At 36.6% G+C, this 19,717-nt stretch overlaps 1 protein-coding gene across 3 annotated transcripts in view; it reads right to left on the reverse strand.

Annotated features, from left to right (window-relative positions):
- LRBA (LPS responsive beige-like anchor protein) overlaps positions 1–19,717 on the reverse strand; it is a 417,388-nt gene that overhangs the window by 23,546 nt on the left and 374,125 nt on the right. For 2 of the 3 annotated variants that reach the window (XM_080368630.1, XM_080368629.1), the window contains 4 exons: positions 17,192–17,384; positions 14,398–14,460; positions 10,885–11,040; positions 6,185–6,352 (listed from right to left, as the gene is read on the reverse strand). In XM_080368630.1, the coding sequence (XP_080224756.1) occupies positions 6,185–6,352; positions 10,885–11,040; positions 14,398–14,460; positions 17,192–17,384 (580 nt within the window). The remainder of the gene's footprint in view (positions 1–6,184; positions 6,353–10,884; positions 11,041–14,397; positions 14,461–17,191; positions 17,385–19,717) is intronic. The other variant, XM_080368631.1, reaches the window with a different exon arrangement.

A 19,717-nucleotide genomic window follows, 5' to 3' on the forward strand; every position in this document is an offset into this window, starting at 1 on the left:
ACAAGACAGACAAGATGATACCAGTTAGCACAACTGAAAGTTCTCCCATAACTGTAAACACAGGAAAGTCAGGCAGAAAGATCAAAATAAGTGAGTTTTTTCTGAACCGGTGTAAGACACAAGGTATAAGCAAGTAGGGGCAAAACCAGGATAGCCAAGCACAGATGAGATGCAACTATGAATGACATCAGGAGTAACAGTCATTCTATAAACACAAAAATATTGTAAGTTTCCATGAGAAGCTGCTCTGCTATTTAAGAGCCAGCAATGCCAATAGATAATGTCACACATTTAGAAGTATTTCAGTAAGTCTTCAATAAAAAGGCCAACTGCAGTCAGGGAGCAAACATAGTAAAAGCAGCAATGACAAATCAGTTACAGAATTCCCTGAATTATACAATAACTAAAGGAGGGAAATGTTTGGAACTCAACTGGCCTGATAATACTGATCTGAGAATACTGTGAAAATGAAACTACATAATCTCAGGGTTTTAACTGTTGTTTTATGAATATTGGGTGAAGTTCTGCAAGATTAAAAAAGTTGTGTCATTTAAGAAGCAGAAAAAGGAAAACTGAGAAAGAAGAGTAGTTTACTTAATCCCAACAAACAGAAAAAATATGGCAGAACATGTATATTTTTATTTTCATATATATACACACACACAGTTTCCAAGAAAACAAGGAGATAAGTAACAGCCAATTTGTTATGAAGAAATCACGTCAAAGCAATTTTTTTCTTGCAATGCCAGAGTAACACAACTTGTGTTCAGGGGTACATCATGTATTTTGTCTTTAGTAAGGACTCTGGCAATGTTTCACATAGGCAATTTCTTAAGGAAAACAGGGAAGCACATGTTTATAAGATGCTACTATACGCCAGATGAAAAGCCAGTTGGAAAGCTATGTTCAGAAAGCTCTTCATTGTCAAAATAGTGAACGTATTGATGGGCATTCTTGAACAGTGTACTATCTAATGTTTTCTTTAATGAGCAATTTGATAGAATAAGACTGCAAGTTACATTTGCAGACATGAGCTGCTGCAAGTCTGCTGAAGGAAAGGATGAGAATTCAAAATAACTTTGACAAATTGGAGGAACAGTCTAAAAAACATGCAATTCAGAAAGTTTAAAGACATTCCACAGTCAAACTACACAGAAGAGGAGAAAAAACAACTGACGAGATGGTTCTTCAGAAAATACTGAAATTTATGTTGGCTCATACTTTAAAAGAATTAACACTGTCACACAGTTTTAAAATGAACAGATATCCCATAGGGATGTGAAAAGTAATGGTTTGTAAATGGTCTGTAAACCAGGTTGTTTTCTACTTATTACTGGAAAGGCTTCAACTGTGTTGCTGGGACTACTTTGAGGAAGACAAGACAACTGAAGAGGAGAGGAACACAGGAAAAAGTCAGAGTTCTAGAAAAATATAACTTATGGCAAAAGGTGTGCTTTCTGGAAGCAAAGAATTACAGGTCATGGCAATCCAAATAACTGGAAGTTGTTGCAAGGGGGAAATAAATAATCTGTTCTCTACACAAAGATAAGTATGTAAGAAATTACAGAATACAACTACTGAAAAAAACCAAAACAAAACAGGATACTAGGATGAAGACTGAGAAAAGACTGCTAATGATAGGCCCAAAAATATATTTGCTGAAGTTTTTAACAGAATGTTGGACAAACATCAGTAAAGAATGGTTTTGGCGTACTTAAGCCTTCTTTTGGAAAAGAGAATAGATCAGGTGACCAAAGCTCCTGCCCACCCACTTTCCTATGGTTCTGTGATTACAAAGTAAAATGCAATCCCTCAACCTAGGAAATGTCCAAACCCTAAGAGTTGCCACTTGAGCTTCAAAGTGAGCACGGGATCAGAAAGTGCTGCACGCCATTTGTATGCAAATGAATTCTCTCATCTCTTTTCTCCAGCTATCACAAGTAGTTCCTCCTCTCACCCCCCATATCTCGCCTTCCTTCCACCTCTGCTGCCACCCTATCAGGCTGGGCAAGTGCAAAACATGGCATCTTTCCACAAGTACACCACCCTCCCTCAGTAACCTCTACACATTCTACCACCCTATTCAGGAACACAAGCCCTGACGCATAATGCCATGTCCCCAAGCAGTACGTACTTTGCTATTAGATCGGAGCCTCTAAATATGCAAAAGCCAACCCTGCGATACAGATCACACATGGGCTTCAAGGGGTACCAAGGGGAGGGTTACATCCTGTCCCTCCTACCTCCCCCACCTACCCAAAGCAAGCCACATGCCAAGGAGAGAATAATAAAAGCCTCTTACGCTATGCGAAGTGACTTTACATCTCCACAGTAAATTATGCTAATTAATGTGAAAATAGCTCAGAGCTATTTGAAAGGAAACAACTATTTCAGATCCTCTGCTCTGTTCTGCATTATTCCTAGGCTTGGTCTGAAATTGTCCACAGAAACATTTCTGCATCAGAAAATGCCTACGTACCAAAGTAAAGTACTGCCATGCTTTTACATTTTCAAAATCAATTAATTTAGAATGAAAAAACCCCTACATTTGATCAAAGAGCATGGTGAAATATTTTTTGAATTTCAGGTTTTAATTTGAGAAGGAAAAAAGGACTTAACTTAAATGTAATCAGGCTGTTTTGTGAGGAATAAAAATAGTTTCCAGCAGATGTGTCCCACGTAGGAATTTCATATCTTTTGAGATTTAAATTACTGAAATTTGGTTTACATTGATCAATGCATTTGAGAGTTATTAGGGAGAAACTAAACAGACAGTGAGACTACATAGGTGTAATTTCTTTAAGAAGTCAGCTTAAAAGTTAAAAATTAAAGAATGTCAATAATGAATATTTCAGTAACATATTTCTTATGTTAAACCAAAAACGTAAAGAATTTTTCCATACGGTCCAGTTGGCCAGAAAATTGTCCTTGATAAAGAATATCAAACAAAACATTTATCATGTATGCCATAGCCCACCTGGCTTGTCAGCTTGAGTTAAGTACCATTCTAAAACATGAATATATGCAGCCAGAGATCAAGAGCTCAGTGCTTCCTAAAGTAACGAAACCAGATAAAGGGACCTAAATAAAAAGTACCTGGTGGAGCAGTGCGTGCCCAATGGGGTAGTATTTAGGGTAGCTTGATCATACTAGGCTGCTGACTGATGTGTATCAGAGGCAACAGTACTATGAAAGGAGGAAAGAAATGCTCCTGTTTTACATTGTTATTGTTGAAACTACTCTGGTACCATGATTTGGTACAGTGCCATTGGATGCATGTTGCTGTGAAGTCATTTTAAGATGGAAATTAGAGAAAAATAAATAGAGAAAAAATAGGAAAGAAATACCAACCCTGAGAGTATCTAAATTCCAGTGAACAGTGCTCATGGGAAGCATGAATAAACTATACTTTGAGGTAAAAAATCCTAAGCCTCAAATACAAAAAGATATCAGACAAGTTAAATATCTAGCATCCCACAAATGAATGGAAGTTACAGTTGCAGTAACAGGGCTCAAAACCCAACAAGTCTGCTGGTGCTTTCCATTTCTGACAAAATCAGAACTAAGCAGAAACAGCTCTTTTTATTTGCCTTTTAAAAAAAAAATTGACTGAACAGAGATGCCTATAGAAAGCTATTTCTGGGAAAAATTAAACCCCCAGATTACCATCTCTTTGAAGCAGAAGCTGTCTTTTACTATACACATGTCTAGGCCTATGTATAGTGCCATGAGATTCCAATTCATAACAAAGGCTTCCAAGCATGGTGTATCACAAAAAAAGCTACATAATGGTAACTAGTAAACATAGGAGCCATTGCATGTCCCTAAAACATAGAAGTTTAATAGGAGTGCAAACAAAGATTTACCAGGTAGCGACTGTTTGATTTTAAACAGTAGTTAAAATAGCCTAGTATTAACTTTGAAAACTGCAAAATTTTAATACATTAGAAATTTAACAGTAAACAGATTATAACCAAATCTATCTATTCTAGTTAGAAACTACGTACAAAATCCAAGCATGTAATTTGTTAAGGTCATAAAGGAGCCTACAGCAGCAAGGTCTTGTTCACAAAGCCCTGGCTGGGAAATACTCAACAAGAAGAACTTCTCAGGACAGGCCTAGGAATCTGCAAGAGCTCGCAGGCCTTGAAAACGCTGTAAGGAGACACCTACAAATGATCATTGCTTCAGACCAGTAAAATATTTAGGGTTTTCTCCTCAAAAGGGCAGTTTTCTTCTTCAGGATTTACAAGCTCACTTGACTGTCAAGCTCTTAAGTTCCTTTCACAGACTTTTTGGAGTTTCCAAGTTTACAAACTCTGCAAAAATAGCGCAGAGTTTACCTTCTCTTTAAATTGATAGATTGCAAAATATGTATAAATATTCACAGAGATTTTGTCCCTTAACCAAAGCCACATTTATTTTAAAATACTGATAAAATTCTGCTAGCCACATCCCAGAAAAGCTCCCATCTCTTCAATCATGCTGTTGGAAGGATAATGAGGATAGCTTGCTCACAATCTCAGCCTGAAGATTCTGCAATTGTGTGAACTGAGCTTCTCTATCTTGTTCAATTTTTGAATAGTTTTCACAGTCAACATCAAATCATTTGCAAGTTAAATTCAGATATTCATTCTGATATTAATTAGCTGTACCTCTTCAAAATAGTTCACAGGACGCATTTTCATTAAACCACCTCTTTTTCTCAAATTCAAATAACTTCAGTTGAGTAACAGATTGAGTATGGAACACACAACTTTACCAAATTAATTAATATAGAAGATGTCAGATATTGTTTACATTATATGAAATTGTATGTCAGTTATAATTGCAATATATGCCAGATATAACAACACCTCTTGTGTTCCAGATGTCCATTTTGTCCTCTGCAGACAGCAGGTATGTTTTTACTAGTATTTAAACAGGGTCAGAGAAGACCTTAAGTGTTTGGCAGAAAACTTAACAAATACTCTTATTCATTTGTCAGACAGAATATACCGCTTCTCACCCCTTCTCTTTAGGGCATTTTCTTTTTGGCTGAACGGGACCTCTGGATATGATGCACCCCCTCTATTCACATGGGTAAGCTCTTACAAGTGGTCTTGAAAGCCTCTTACTCCTGTGAAGTGGCTCACTCAGGCTTTTTCTGAAGCTGTATGTCTGCCTTTTTCTTTGCTCTGAGGATCAGGAATTAATTTTTTGTGTGGCGTGAAACTGGCATAATAACAAGACCACGTTCTACCTTTCCTGTTACAAAATACAGGCACAGCAGGGTAAAACAGTCATGGCATTTCATTGTTTTCCATATAAAATTATGAGTTAAAAAGAGAGAATCTTTATGAGTTAAAGGATTTGGGATTTCCTGAGAAATTGTGCAAGACAGAAGGGATTAAATTCTTCGGCAATTGCAAGGTGAGTTTGGGTGGGGAGGGGTTAAAACTGAATTAGGCTGAAGCAGGGTTTGCTCTGACTTTGATAGTTTGTATGAGCCCTATTGCTTGCACTGGAACCAATTAAAATACCTAGTATGTGAGAGTGAGGATTAGGCATGTAGCACCCTACCAAAGTGTTCAACTAAAGAAGTTTTAAACTTGCTTCTTTAATCCATCCCACATGTCTGTCCGTCTTTCACCTAAGTGTCCTGCTCAGGCCATTACACATCTCATTACAACGACCCGAGGCTAAGTTAAAATTCACTGTCTGTGTAACTCTATTGATAGCTAACATACCACTGTAAGAACCTATATGCATAAGATTACAGTTGCATAGAATACAGTCTGCACTGGAACAATGTAAAGTCTTTTTTGTTTTAAACAACTCAAATGCAAGTATTTAATGAAGGTGTCATTTTGAGAGAAAAAGATTTACTCAGATTGAACAGGCAATATAAAAATATAATCCCCTTCCCTCACTCCCAGAGCCACTCTCTCCCAATTGAATGAGTGACAAGAAAAAAAAAATGTGTTTGCGATGTTCAGTATCCTATAACTTTAAAAATTAGTTCTAGTTATGCTGCTAAGCAAGCAATGTGCCCTCAATTCTTTAAAACAGAACTGATAACAACTACAAAAAAAGAAATACTGTACTTTAACATTACCGTTGCTTAAAATTTTGTCATGCAGTGTTCACTCAAGCCATTTTTAGACAACGTCCTTATAAAACAAGTTTTTCTGGTTTTGCTTACCTCTTGGGTTATCGCCAATAATATTGGTTTTGCCATTCCAGTACCAGAGCAGCAACGTTGCATCACGTGATCCTGAGAGAATGTAACAATTTCCTCCAATATAGGACTCAGAACGAGCAAGACAGGTTACAACATCCCAGTGTCCAAATATTACTTGTATCAGTTTACCTGAAGCATATAAAATTGATTGGTTTAAAACTATGCTTTTATTCTTTCTAAGGCAAACTAAATACATTATAAATTATTTGAGATACATTTTCTTTATTAAAAAAAGGTTCAAGAAAGAACTATAGTGGAGAGTACTATTTTTTTTTCTTTATTTGGTGGAAACTTATTTAAAAATAAGTGCAGTAGTCCATACAGTCCATGCAAAAAATATTTGCAGTCCATAAATATTACACTTTATTCAAAGACCAATCATGCTAGAAGGTTTTTTACATTCTACATGTTTACATTCCCTTTGCAGACAGGAAACAGGATGGGATTCTCTTTTAAGGCAAGTTTACCGAAGAAAGTACCAGTAAAAATGCAACTCTGATGATGATGTGGGAAACAGAATCAGAAGATACAGAATATAAGACCATGAAGAAATTAGTTGTGTGAGAGCTGCCTAAAATATATATAGTACATGCAGCTTTTGGGCATCTTCTTAAACAGAGGAGATTTAGATAAAAAATAAATCTTGAACCCAGGTTTTTCCATCACCATTTAAACACTTGCCAATTATTTCAACCAGCATTCTTCCCTTTTAAGAATTTCTGTAATGTTCAAAAAACCTCAGAAGACTGACCTGGAAAAAACTCTCTTACCTGTTGCAAATACAACAAACGTTTGTACTGCTGATAAGAGACATGAATGCTAAAGAGAAAGGAAAACCTAGGCAGTTAAAAATGTGCCATTCAAGAGTCTGTATAAACATTAATATGACTGTTACCTTTTAACCTTATCTAAACAGGACATTATTTCAAGAAAAAAGTAAATTTGGATGGTCAGGCATAGTGGATTTGCATGTGGGAGAGGAAACACATGTAAGGTCACCCACAGCAGATCTCTGCCAGACCACCCTGCCAGAGGCTGGCTCCTACACAGCGAACATGTCATGGGTCCTGCTGCCTTCTGGATCTGCCAGCAGCATACGTGATCCTATGAAATGAGAATGGAAATACTAAAATCCATCTCACTGGATTTTCTGAAGCCTAGATTTTGCAGATCTTGTAGAGACAGGACAAGAGATTCACACACACGGTTCTTACGCGCCTGCTTGGCCCACTCAGATAACATGGGCCAGGCTAAATTCTGCATCCAATGACACAAGGAAGTGTGATGCCCTTAACGTGTGACCTCAGACTCCTCAGCCCAAACGACCATGCCTCCATTTGTGCTTTGGGCTGAATAAAGAATGAGAAAGAACAGAAGGGGAAAAGAGTGATGGCTTTGGAAGGATAAACAACACAGGCCAAAAAAGAAATAGGAATGGAAAATTACTGTATCTGAAATAAAATGTTCTGGAGAGTATATAACAATAGTAACTAGTAACACAAATCAGCATTGGGACTCAAATTAAGCACATCTTAGTAAAATATTTTGGTGCATGAATTAAAAATTAGTCAATCCTATAATATGGCTAGTAGGACATATTTCATAGCCCTCTTCCTGTGCAGTACAAAGGCAGTATACATATCCAGCCACCAAATAACTCTAACGCTAACAAAAGATTTAAGGGAGTGGTTCTGAGGAAAGAACAAAAATAATGTTAACAGCATGATTTATAACAGGAGATCAAAAAAGGTAATTGCATTAAAGTGGAGAAAACCAGGAAAAAAAAAAAAAGAGAAAGGTATGAACAGCTGGAAAAAAAAAAAAAAGAATTAATTACTTTAGTACACGAAGTAAAAAACAGAATAACATGATGCCATTTAAAGTAAACCTGTACATAAGATTTAAAATAAAAGACTGACAAAAGTTATTAGGCAAGTATAATCCCCCAAGAGAAATTGTGAAAATAAGTACTATCACATGAGCCTTTTCTGACTGGAAAGGGCAAACCCCTGGAAAGTACATTCACTGTGAAGATCTGCCTTCTGCTGGAAAGGAGAGTAACTCAGGCATCGAGTCTTTCCCTAATTTCTGTGATTCTGTAATAGTGTTCTGTAGTGGTCCCCTCTGCACACCAGGGCTTTCATTTTTGTCACAGGGCCACCTAACTGTCTCAGGCGCTGATCAGTAAACAGATTTAGTCAGAAAAAGTTACTGAAATTCACAGCTAGGAGCAGTGACACTCACAGACTACATAACCTCATTTTGGCAATATACAAAAACATCTTACCGAGTGTATGTTTTCCCCTGAAAATTCAAGCTGTCAATGACATGGTTTAGATTTGAGAATAACTTAATTATGTAATATATTTTTCAGTTGTATAGCTGTAGGTAATCAACTACCTCAGGTGATTTATACTTTTAGAACACAAGTTTATGCTATAAACATCGCTGAGTTATAGACATTTCTCTCTCAATTATATTCTGTTTATAGGTTCTGTTCTAGAAAACAAACATTTTTCAAGCCTATTTCTTTGACAGTTGTTCGTGTAGTCACAGTGCCTTGTTAGTTTTACTTTGTCACTGTGCAGCTAAGGTTCAATCAATTCCATCAAAACAAGAAATAAGCACTTGCTCTTTCACATTAGTAAAAAAAATAAAAATCATTAATCTCATAAGAGTTCTTCAACTTTTTGTTTCCTTTAACGTAAGTTGTCCTCTCTATACAGTAATACTGAATTTTACCATATGCACTCAGATATCCCCTTTTAACAGAACAAATTTTCTAGTTAATGTTTTATTTGACAGCTGTGCTACGAATAATTAAAAGAAAAATAAGACTCAAGTCTCTGTACTACCGAATCTAAAATGCTGTCTAGAAGTCATTCCCACTGCTGGAGGAAGGTTTTATTGTGCTTCGCTATACTATCTGTGCTGAGAACCCATGATTTATGTTAAAAGTATTTCCTGTTAAAAAACCCCAAACAAACCCCAAATTTAATAAGAAAAAAGTTCCTTTTTTGTGTAAGTGCTAAAATATAATTGAATTCAACACTTGTGATCACTTGCCATTATGCATTACTGATCACATAATCTCTTTTCCTTGCTGCTCTGCTGATTTCAGAGTAAGTATTTCACTACTATATTCTCATTTTAATTTGAAACAAAATAAACTACAATTGAGTTCACTTGATTTAAACTAGAGCTAGAGTTGCTATATTGACAAACAGGAGACACATGGAAGACATAAATCTGCAACTTTTTTGACAACTGTATTTGGGTTTATACCATAATTAGCTATGGTAGTAATGAGATATCTGGTGTATCTGACTTACACATAGAAGAACATAACTTAATGAAGTATTTGTAGTTCAGACTGATACAGGACAAAGCTACCAAAATCGTACAAGTTCCTCCCACATATATAAAGTAAAATACTTCCTTCGACATAAAAGAATTAGTTCTCTATTAATATAACTCAAGAATATACACTAAACATTTATTAATGCTAGCTAACTTTTCTGAAGATCTACTTTAAATTCAGTTTTATGTAAATTTATTTTCATCAATGAGAAAATTAAACTAAGAAGGGTCTAACAAGATGTCTCTATAATGAATTGCAGTCAGTCAATATGAAATAAATGGAACTTCTCCTTTATACTTAAGGGTTTAAAATCGCAAAAATGACAGATATGCTAAAATATGCCATGAGATCTAGACTTAACAGATTTTCATTAAAGACCATCCTGTTTTGTTAAACATTTTGGTTTGCCAAGTGTGAAAAACACTATTAACTAATATATTTAAGAAATGATGACAAACATGTAGGATATTCCCTAGGGATTAATAACCTACTGGAAAGCTTGATGGCACACACACATTAACCACACTGGGTCATTAATCCCAAAGAAGTACCTTGCAGTGAGGTTGCTATTCCCATTATAAGATAATGAAACGGAAAAAAATCGTACCTATTTTCTTCTGAGGCTCCATGGCTTTTAAATTCCTGTAGCTTTTACACTGAAAGACTCTTTTCTATTTAGCATGACACATGCATGATTTCAAAGGTTTGGATACATGCTAGCTGACAGACTAATTTAACTGCTACCCATTATATCGATCAGTTTATATTTTATGAAAGAATTCAGTGGCTCCGAATCAATTTTTCTATTATAGCATAGCTTTCAAAGGCTTTCATAAGCCTTCTTTCACCAGACTTCAAGACTTCACTTCTGTTCTTATTCTGTGGTGCTTCCCTGTATTTCCTCCAAAAAAAATCTCTGGTGCTGAAAACCAACCAGAGTTAAATTCAAGCAAGCACTCTAAGAACAATTAATCGTGCTGGTATGCAAAGCTTCACAAAACCTCATTTTCTTGTGGAAACTACAGTGTATGAACAGGCATGCCTGTAATACAGATTTGAAGCGTGATGCTATGGCTAACAAAAGCTCCTTGTCTTGCATTTGGCATCATTCAACAAAGATCATAGCATACAATACACAGTAGCAGTAAGTAAGAAAAGATTTGACAAATATTATTGATAGGGGAATAAATACATACTCCACTTTCTCTCCCCACTCCCCATTCCTTCTTATTTGGAACTGTAGATTGACAATGAACAGAAAAATCTTTTAGGCTATTCCCATATTTTAAAAATACATTACCTGAGTCAGTAGAATAAACTCGGAAACTCTTGTCCCAGAAGCCACAAACCAAGATGTAACGGTTATCAGAGGTGATGACAAAACACTGGGAATGCACCTGAATGCTTTGGTCTAAAAGGTCAGTGATTTGCCTTCTGTGCATACCTGTATTGCTGGCTGAACAGAAAGACACACAAATCAAGAATTTTTAGCATCCGCATTCACAGAACAAAAGCACATTTTAGAAACTTATGTTCACACCTAAACTATTTCTCACTGCTGTTACTTCTTTTTTGTAGCAGGGACATTTTCTTTCTACTTTTACTATAAAATACTCATTACACTTCTGGGAACAATGCTAATTCCTTGTAGTATATATTCTAAAATAGAAGAAATAACTTCTCTAAGTCAAATGCAGCTGACAAATATAAATGAAAGATTGCGAAAAGGAATGATACATAAAAATGTAATACACTTTCTTCTCCCCTACTTCTATTATAGGAAATAAAACATTAAGAAACAAATGAAGGGAATGTAATTATAAGACAGTACATATACATATGTGCTATATAGTGGCTCAAATGCAGCAGACAATGGAATTATGATTTCAAAATTGTACACAAGTTGTATTTCATTGCAAGCATTGTAATTTAAAAAAAAGAACAAATGCAGTAAACGTCACTACCATTTTACACTTTTTTGGGCATTGCACAAAAATTAAACAGCTTATCTCCACAATCTCCTTTAGGGTTGAGAGATAATATTTACCCTGATTTGATCATCTGCTGTTCTATTTCCCCAGGTAATCTTGCATTGTAAAGCCACAGAAGAGACATGAATCAATCAATGAACCCATTTTTCATATCGCATTTTGTCCTTATTAATTGATGTTTGTGTGTGTCTGTGTGTCTGTCTGTGTGTCTGTCTGTCTCCCTATCAGCAAAATCCTACAGTATAGAAAGAACTTCTAATATGCTTTGCTCCCAAGAGAACCTGACTCCCATCCCAGGCAAGTAAGCCTCAATTTGTCTGCCAACAGCTCAGAGCACCATTACTTCCATTCCAAGTGGTCCCCCAGACCTGTCTCTGTGCTGGTCTTGTGCTCTTCTTCACACTTTGTTCTTTAACTTCTTTCCATTCTCATAGGCTAGCTATCCCCTAAGCCTTGGGCTTATTCCATTTACTCTGCATCAAATCCTTAATTACTTCTGCTTCTGTTATCTTTAAGATGTTGATACTGTTTTATCCATGTGGGTAGCAAATAATTTAGCAAGGTATTGTCACTTGCTCTGCAGGTAACACATAACAGGGCCTTGACTGCTGTTGAGACTGCTTAAAGAGTAACAACAACGCATTATAAATGCACAGTGAAGTGTTCTGTATGACAAAATAATGGCAAATAACCCCCCCAAAAAACATGCAGATCAATACATTCAGTGTGGATAAGCCCTTCAAAAAAGTTCACCTCAAAAAGAGGTCTAGGATCTATGTCATATCAGACACTACTGTTTTACATCTTCCTGTGCAACTGGAAAATGAGGACAGCAGGAATCCCTCCTTATGACTAAGACAGCAACAAGATTCCTGCTATAACCATAAAAGTGTAATTTTGTGGTCCTCTTAGGTGCCATTTCTAGGTAAATGTGTCTAGCCACAATTAAAAACCTTTAATATTATCTACATAATTACTTGCTTGTACCCAATGATGCTACTTAACAGTGACAAAGAAAGCCTTAAACCTTTTAAACTATGTCCAATGTAATCACAAGGCTGATTTGAGATCTATTGTATGAAGAGAATATTAAACCATTTTTCAGAACTATGAATATTAATTTTAAAGGTGTTTATACCAAACAAAAGTCCAAGTATTTTGTAAACTAAAGGCAAGCCTGAAAATGGAATTATAATTTTAAAATTATGAAAACCGCAAACAAAAATAAAAAACATGTTTCCTCCCTAATGTTCATCATCACAATATGTAGGAAAATCATCTGACAGGCCCAATGTGATTTTGGGGTTTTTTTGCTGTGATGTTTATTAATATTTCTAAATCCTACTTGATAGCAGGTTTTAAAGCAGATTATATGTTACCTGCTCCCAACATTTTTTGGATAAAATCCATTTCATGAAGGAAAGGAGAGTTATAGCACATCCTCCTCATTGTGAATTATAAGTACTGCATTATTCTGATGGGAATTGATTTTAAAACATTGGAAAAACATTTTTATCAGCTCTATAAAACGGTTTAATATGCCCACACTGCTCCCGATATAATTATCATTGAGCTTACCCAGCAAAATGGCTACACAGCAACAGTATCTACAGACTGGTACAATGCAGTCGCTACTGTGACATGAATACTCGTTTTGAAATTAATTCTCACTGGCTGACAGACCCGTCATTCCAACCTTTCCAGGCAACTTCATTTTTGCTCTGATTTTTCCATGCTTCTATAACTGGCCACTTAATTTCTTTTTGACTTAAACTACCATCCTGATAAGGACAGTTGAAAAAAACAGAGCTAAGTTTGAAGACTAGTAGAATCGATGGGGAGCCAAGAGTGGGGCATGTAGAAATCCTGTCATCTTTGCTTCTGTGAACTGTCCTACAACTAGTTTGTATTTTGGGGTTGTTTGATTTATTTTTTTTTTATCACATTTGGGGTTTCATTTGCCATGCTACAGGCTCCTGAATTACAGTCCAAGTATACTCCCCAAAGTTGGGTCTGTAATGAAAGAAGTGACCAAACTCTAACCATGCTAATAGAGAAATCAGCTCTACATAACTAATAAACCTCTATAATAAAAAGTCATGAATTGACTCTATTACACTGAGTCATTAAATAAAAGAGAGACATTCCTCCACTCCTTTTTAATAAAAGGAAAAACATACACAAATTTAACTAGTGATGCTGATCAAAAGATGCAATACCCTTGAAAAATGAATACTAATATCTCAATACTAAAAAAGAGTGGGCAATATATTTCAACTTTGAAACTGCTTCACAATTACACATTAATCCCCTCAGCCTGAACAGCAGGTCTATGAAGAAAGGATTGATCTCCTTTAATGATGAAACCCTGGCACCATGGTTTTATTTTTCACAACACGGTGCAGTTAAGAACCCCACTGTTATTATGAAAATTTCTTCAGCAAAGGAGCTCCATCACATTACCAGTGCACCAATTCATCATAACGTGCCTCGCTCCTGCTCATCAACAAGTCTGAGTGATGAAAAGATCCAATATTATCCTGACAGTACTTCATGCACATTCTCAATCACACATTATTACAGCATCCATATTAATTTTCACTGACACGCGTCCTAGGCCTGTTCAAATTAGGCAAACCAACGAGGGGGAGTTGATGAAATACCAGCATAGCCACAGCTCATTGCATTCCAATTTGCATGCAAATGGTTTATCAGGAAAATTCCATTCCCAGCAACCAGCAAGTGAAAAACAACCGTAATCTACACTTCAGGGCCACCATACAGAACTTAATGAATCGCAGAGAGAGAAGGAAGTGACAGACCTATGAGAGGATCGATTTCCACTGGCAGCTGGTAAGGCTGGTCTTGTACAGCACCTTGATGAGCTGGAATTCAAGAAAGAAGATTTTAAAACTCTGCATTTTTTTAATACATTAAGCCACATACCTTTTACAAACCAAATTGTACATCCTTAATTTTAACAAGATAGTTCTGCATCAATTGAATTAAAAAAAAAAATAATTCCAGGTGCTTTCGCAGGCTGCTTATTAAACATTTATTTTAGATTAGTGCTATTCTGAATGTATGCCATCAGCAGCAGCTCTGGTCCTGAGCCATAAGCTCTAGCAGATGCTTTACTGGCAACCTCTCCTGTCGCAACAAAACAAAATTAAGTGGTAAAGAGCACTGAAAACAAAATGTGACAACCATCTGCTGACTGTAGCAAATACTATTTTCCTCTTTACTTTTTAAAGCACTGCTTTGAACAAGTGAAGCACAAAGGACTTTTTTTTTAAAAATCAGTTTATGATGTAGACGGGGAAATCTCACCGTCATCCAGTATTTAAGGATTCATTCATCACCAAAAAACATTTATTTGCAAGTTTGTATAAAGTCAATATATAATTCTACTGACCTACATATCATCTGGGCACCTGGCACACCAGCAAAATGTTTACCTCCTGAATTTTCCTTCAGTGATAAAAAAAAAAAAAAGCGCACCTTTTTTCCCCGCAGCCACACTGAAAAGAAATAAGCAGGCAAGCAAACTCCATGCCCCCGACCCCTCCCCCAGGCAGCCCACAAGACAGTCTTGGAAGCAGAACAAAAAATGATGGCTGAATACTTATACCTATTGTTTTTCTATCTATCATCCATAGCTTAATATAAAAATCACTATCAATAGAAGGGTTTCACAAATAATTGGGAAGTGAAAGTTCTGCTGCAATGAAACACTAACAGAATAAAACATGAAATCCATGTGACAAAATGCAGGCACCCTGTTGGGTACCAGTGCCATTAGATGTCAGCAAAGCCACCAAACTCTATACAAAAGCAGGAGTAAGATTTTTAATTACACATCAGTGACAACTGGTCACTTGTCAACTTAACTTTTTTATCATGATGCCTCATTAGTAAGGACAAAGCTAAGCCCACAGCAGGAGATATGGAGCAGTAATGATACCTACCCTCTAATCCTAGCAGATCCCACTTTGGTATAAAATTTGAAGGCAACAATAGTGAATGCTAGTCTCAGGAAACTGTACCCAGCTATGGTACTCCATAAAACACAGCACTCCATTAACAGCCTGCAGCTGATTAGCATGTTCTCAAAGAGGTGGGCTGAGGTGGGGTTTTGTTGGGTTTTGGTTTTGTTTGGTTGGCTTTTGTTTGTTTTAAACTTAGGTTTTCTTGAGCTCTTTGTAAAGGCAAGACAAGCATAGAATGTCTCTAAATGAAAAAATAGTGACTCAGAAGTACAACTTACTGCCCTCCCTTTCAGAGGTGAGGGGAAAACCAAAATCTGAAGGTTTTGTTTGACTCTGAGCAGTTGATTACTACACTCAACAACTGGTTGCCCGCTCACAGATCATCAACCAGCAGACTTAGGAGGAAATCAAAATCAGCTCCTGCCAATTTAGAACCTCTTCTTTTCTCATGATTGCTGTATGTCTACAAAGGCTATTTTTAAAATCATTGAATATTACATGCCCAAGGTCACACATCCAAGGTATGAGAGGATATTGCCATCCTCCTTTCAAACAAATGTCAAGAGCCCCGTAAATAGTTCTTGCTCACAACTTGTTATCTAGATAAGTCTCCCTTCCCCGCTTCTTTCCCACCTTTCTTTTTAAGCATTTCTTGGGTGGGTGAAATAATACATAGATGTTTCTACTTGTACGATGTTGAGAGGTAATTTGTAAGAATTAGGAAAAAGTATGGGAGTCATCTGGCTTTTTTCAAAATTTAATTAAGGACCATGGGTCCAGGTTTCTTAGTAGGAATTTCAGCGATGTGAGTATTACTCTAGTACAAATATCTTCTACTTAAGTTATTTGAGTAGAAGCTCTTTTTTCCCTTTCTTGAAAAGCCTTTGACCAGATTTACTGCACAGCACTGAAATAAATGACCTTTCAGGGCTTGGGCCTGAGACTCGGAGCCAGGAAAAGGAGGATGTATGCCTTTAAGATTCGAGAACATTAGAATCGAATACTGAATATGCTCAACTCCAACACATTTGTAAACAAAAATTACTTTTGATTGGTTGCTATGCAAATGGATATGTGGTTTTCCTTTCATATTGACAAATAGATAAGCACCTAATAACTTCGGGATGTTTAAGTTACAGAAGATAAAGACTTTCCATATATTTAATCTTCTAATTCTCATTGAGTGGCTTTAATATCAGAATATGGTGTTCATAACCAACTAGAAAAAGCAGAAAAGATTTCAGGCAAGTTCTACATGTTTTAAAACTTGTATTTGACATTATATGGTTCAGGCTTACATCTAACTGAAAAACAAATCTAAGAGGAAGAGTGTGACTTTATCATGATGCAATAGTGATATACTGGTTTTGTCTTGCATAGTGCCCAACGGCCTGGAAAGCAATGCATTGCTGTTACAAACATTTTGTCTGCTACACATCTTATTACACAATGGTTCAGATTACCTTTTTAAAGACAAACTAAGTCCACATGTGAAGAGCATGCTGTGTCAATGAACTGGACTTGCTCTTCACACTTCAAATTTAAAACAGTCCTGAAGCAGATTCTGAAACAAACAGTACTGCTTGATGGCAGTGGTTTCTTAGGCTACTTACTTTAATTTACTTACCAGGAAGATTATGCCACTTGTTTACAGCAAATAGCCTATTTGCAGTAACTGTGATCACAGCAGGAGTGGCCAGACCAGGCTGGGTGTTGGCTGCTACGTGAGTGACAGGGGAGTTGGATGGGAACTTCAGAACCATGATAACATCCTGTTGAGCTTGGTCTGTGAACATCAACGGACTCTGCAGGAGGAGATACTGTTGAGTGCACACAACAAGAACCCAAATACACGGGAAAAGAAAACATGGGGAGGAGAAAAGAGGACAGGACAAGAGAAGGAAGAATGGATTAAACCACACAAGATCCAGTAGCAGCTGCAGTGAAAAGCAAATGCAGTAATAGTAGACAGGCTTGTGGAAACAAACATTTTAGGTAGAAAAAACCTTCATGTACACTATTAGAGGGCCTGGTTGAACACAGGGTGTCTATACACAAACTTTTCTACAGATCACAGCAGATTAAACTAAAAGTTTCTAATCCCCTATCTCTACCGAAAGAATTCTTCTTCATATCTGTAGAGATAGTACGTCAAGTAAAGCAATGCCAAACTAGGAGACAAACAAAAAAAAAACAAAAAAAAAACCCCCAAAAAAAAAGTGAGCAAAAGAAATTCCTGCTCCCAGAGCTTGTCTCAAGTTGCATTAAATTGGCAGACTGCAATTCTTTGCAAGCCAGATGAGAACATGAAAGTACATTAAAATAAACAGATATACACACACTAGATACATGTTCTGTATATATTTCTGATGTACAAAAATAAGATTTATGAATGCAAAGTAGAAGACTTCACTGCAAATGTGTTTCAAAGGACAAACATAATCAAATGCAGTTGCAAAGAATATAAAGTGGACGTGATTACAGACACTATCCTGCGTTGTTTCTAGAAATAAAGGAAGGGAATGAATCCAGACTCTCATTTTCAACAGAATATTTTTAGGGTTTAGGTTTTTAATTTAATAAGTTGAAAAGTTTAATAACTTTTTAAGTAAGCTCTCTAACAGTACTGCAAATGTCAAAACTAAATACTGAGGACTTTAGATCTGGATATCAAACATAAGGAGGAAAAGCAAAACCTAATGGTTTTGTGATTGTGTGGTGTACCTATTAAAAAAAAAAACAAACAGTACTCCATGGAGATGTAGAAATACAACGATCCTAGTCACCAGTAGCCATATTGCTTTAGTATTTGTAATTTTCTAATAACTGAATTAGAACACTAATGAAGTGTTCTTGGCTATTTTCCACCTGCAATATTTCATTACATGTATGTGCATGTAAGTGCATACATTTAATGTATATTTATACAGAACTAATAAAAAAATTAAATACATTTGCATTTTTATTATCACTCCTTTTTAAAAAGTTATTAAGAGTACTTAGAAAAACATATTGCTCTATGAATTCCTATTTACAGTCTTTGCATAAAGGTGTAAATAAAAGCAACTAATAAGCTACCCAGACACCCTTCTGAGCAAGTGGCTAAAAGCCAATCAATATTATGAGTTAATCCTCCCTGGATGCTCATTCAATTAAAGGTGTCAGTAATGCCTCATCTGATGTGGCCTCAATTAAATCCAGCTATCTGATGGTTGAAAACACAAGGGGATACAGCAACAGCAGCAAAACCAGACAAATAGGCAGCCTTCGTGTGACTGCTAATTACTACACCTGGTGTATATTATGGCTTGTGCACTTAACACAGCACGTGGTAGCTTTCAATTCGGTTGTATTCATGCATACATGCACACACACACACACGAAAACAGACAACTCCATATATAATACAACTAGAAAGAATTCAAAATTGTGACATGAAAAACATCCACACTGTATTTCAGCTCCAGGAATAGTAATTTTAAAACCATTTAATATAGTGCTGTTATAAAATCACGCATTAATAACCACAAAACAGGTCAAAGCAAGTGCAGAACTAGGGTTTTTTTCCTGTGCGTACCTCAGCCCCCCAAAACCACAAGAGTTAGAAACACTTAACTTCATAGAATTTAACTTCTTCCATTACACACTAAATCTTCACTAATTCAGCATAATGAAAAATATGATCAAACCACACCAACTGCTTCCTGCCATCAAATGTATTTAAATAACAATGGGTCTGACAAACACATCAACAACTTCTCACGTTCCTCTTCTTCCAGAAACAAATCCCTCTCAATTAGGGCAAGTGCCTAGTGCGTGGCACCATAATAGACAGGCACACATATGGCGCATAGCTAAATGATGAGGGAGGGCACTTGTGCTCCCCAACACCCCTGTTAACAGGTCTCTTCTGAAAGACAGAGCCCCGTGGGTTGCTGCAGTGGTTTGCAGCCTACGTGGGAGGTGCAATGGGCCAGCAGATCACAAATCAGCACAATCAGCTCTGTCCATCCAAGTACATGGGATCCCAGGGCAGGAGCATGTCTACAGCACAGCTGTCAAAGTGTAGTATGTAGTGCCTGCAGAAAAGCTGGTGGGCATGGGGGGACAGTCAGCTGGGCAACAACACATGACATATTTGAGAAAGGCTCTA

Source organism: Falco punctatus, assembly GCF_963210335.1.
Source record: "Falco punctatus genome assembly, chromosome: 1".
Classification (NCBI taxonomy): domain Eukaryota; kingdom Metazoa; phylum Chordata; class Aves; order Falconiformes; family Falconidae; genus Falco; species Falco punctatus.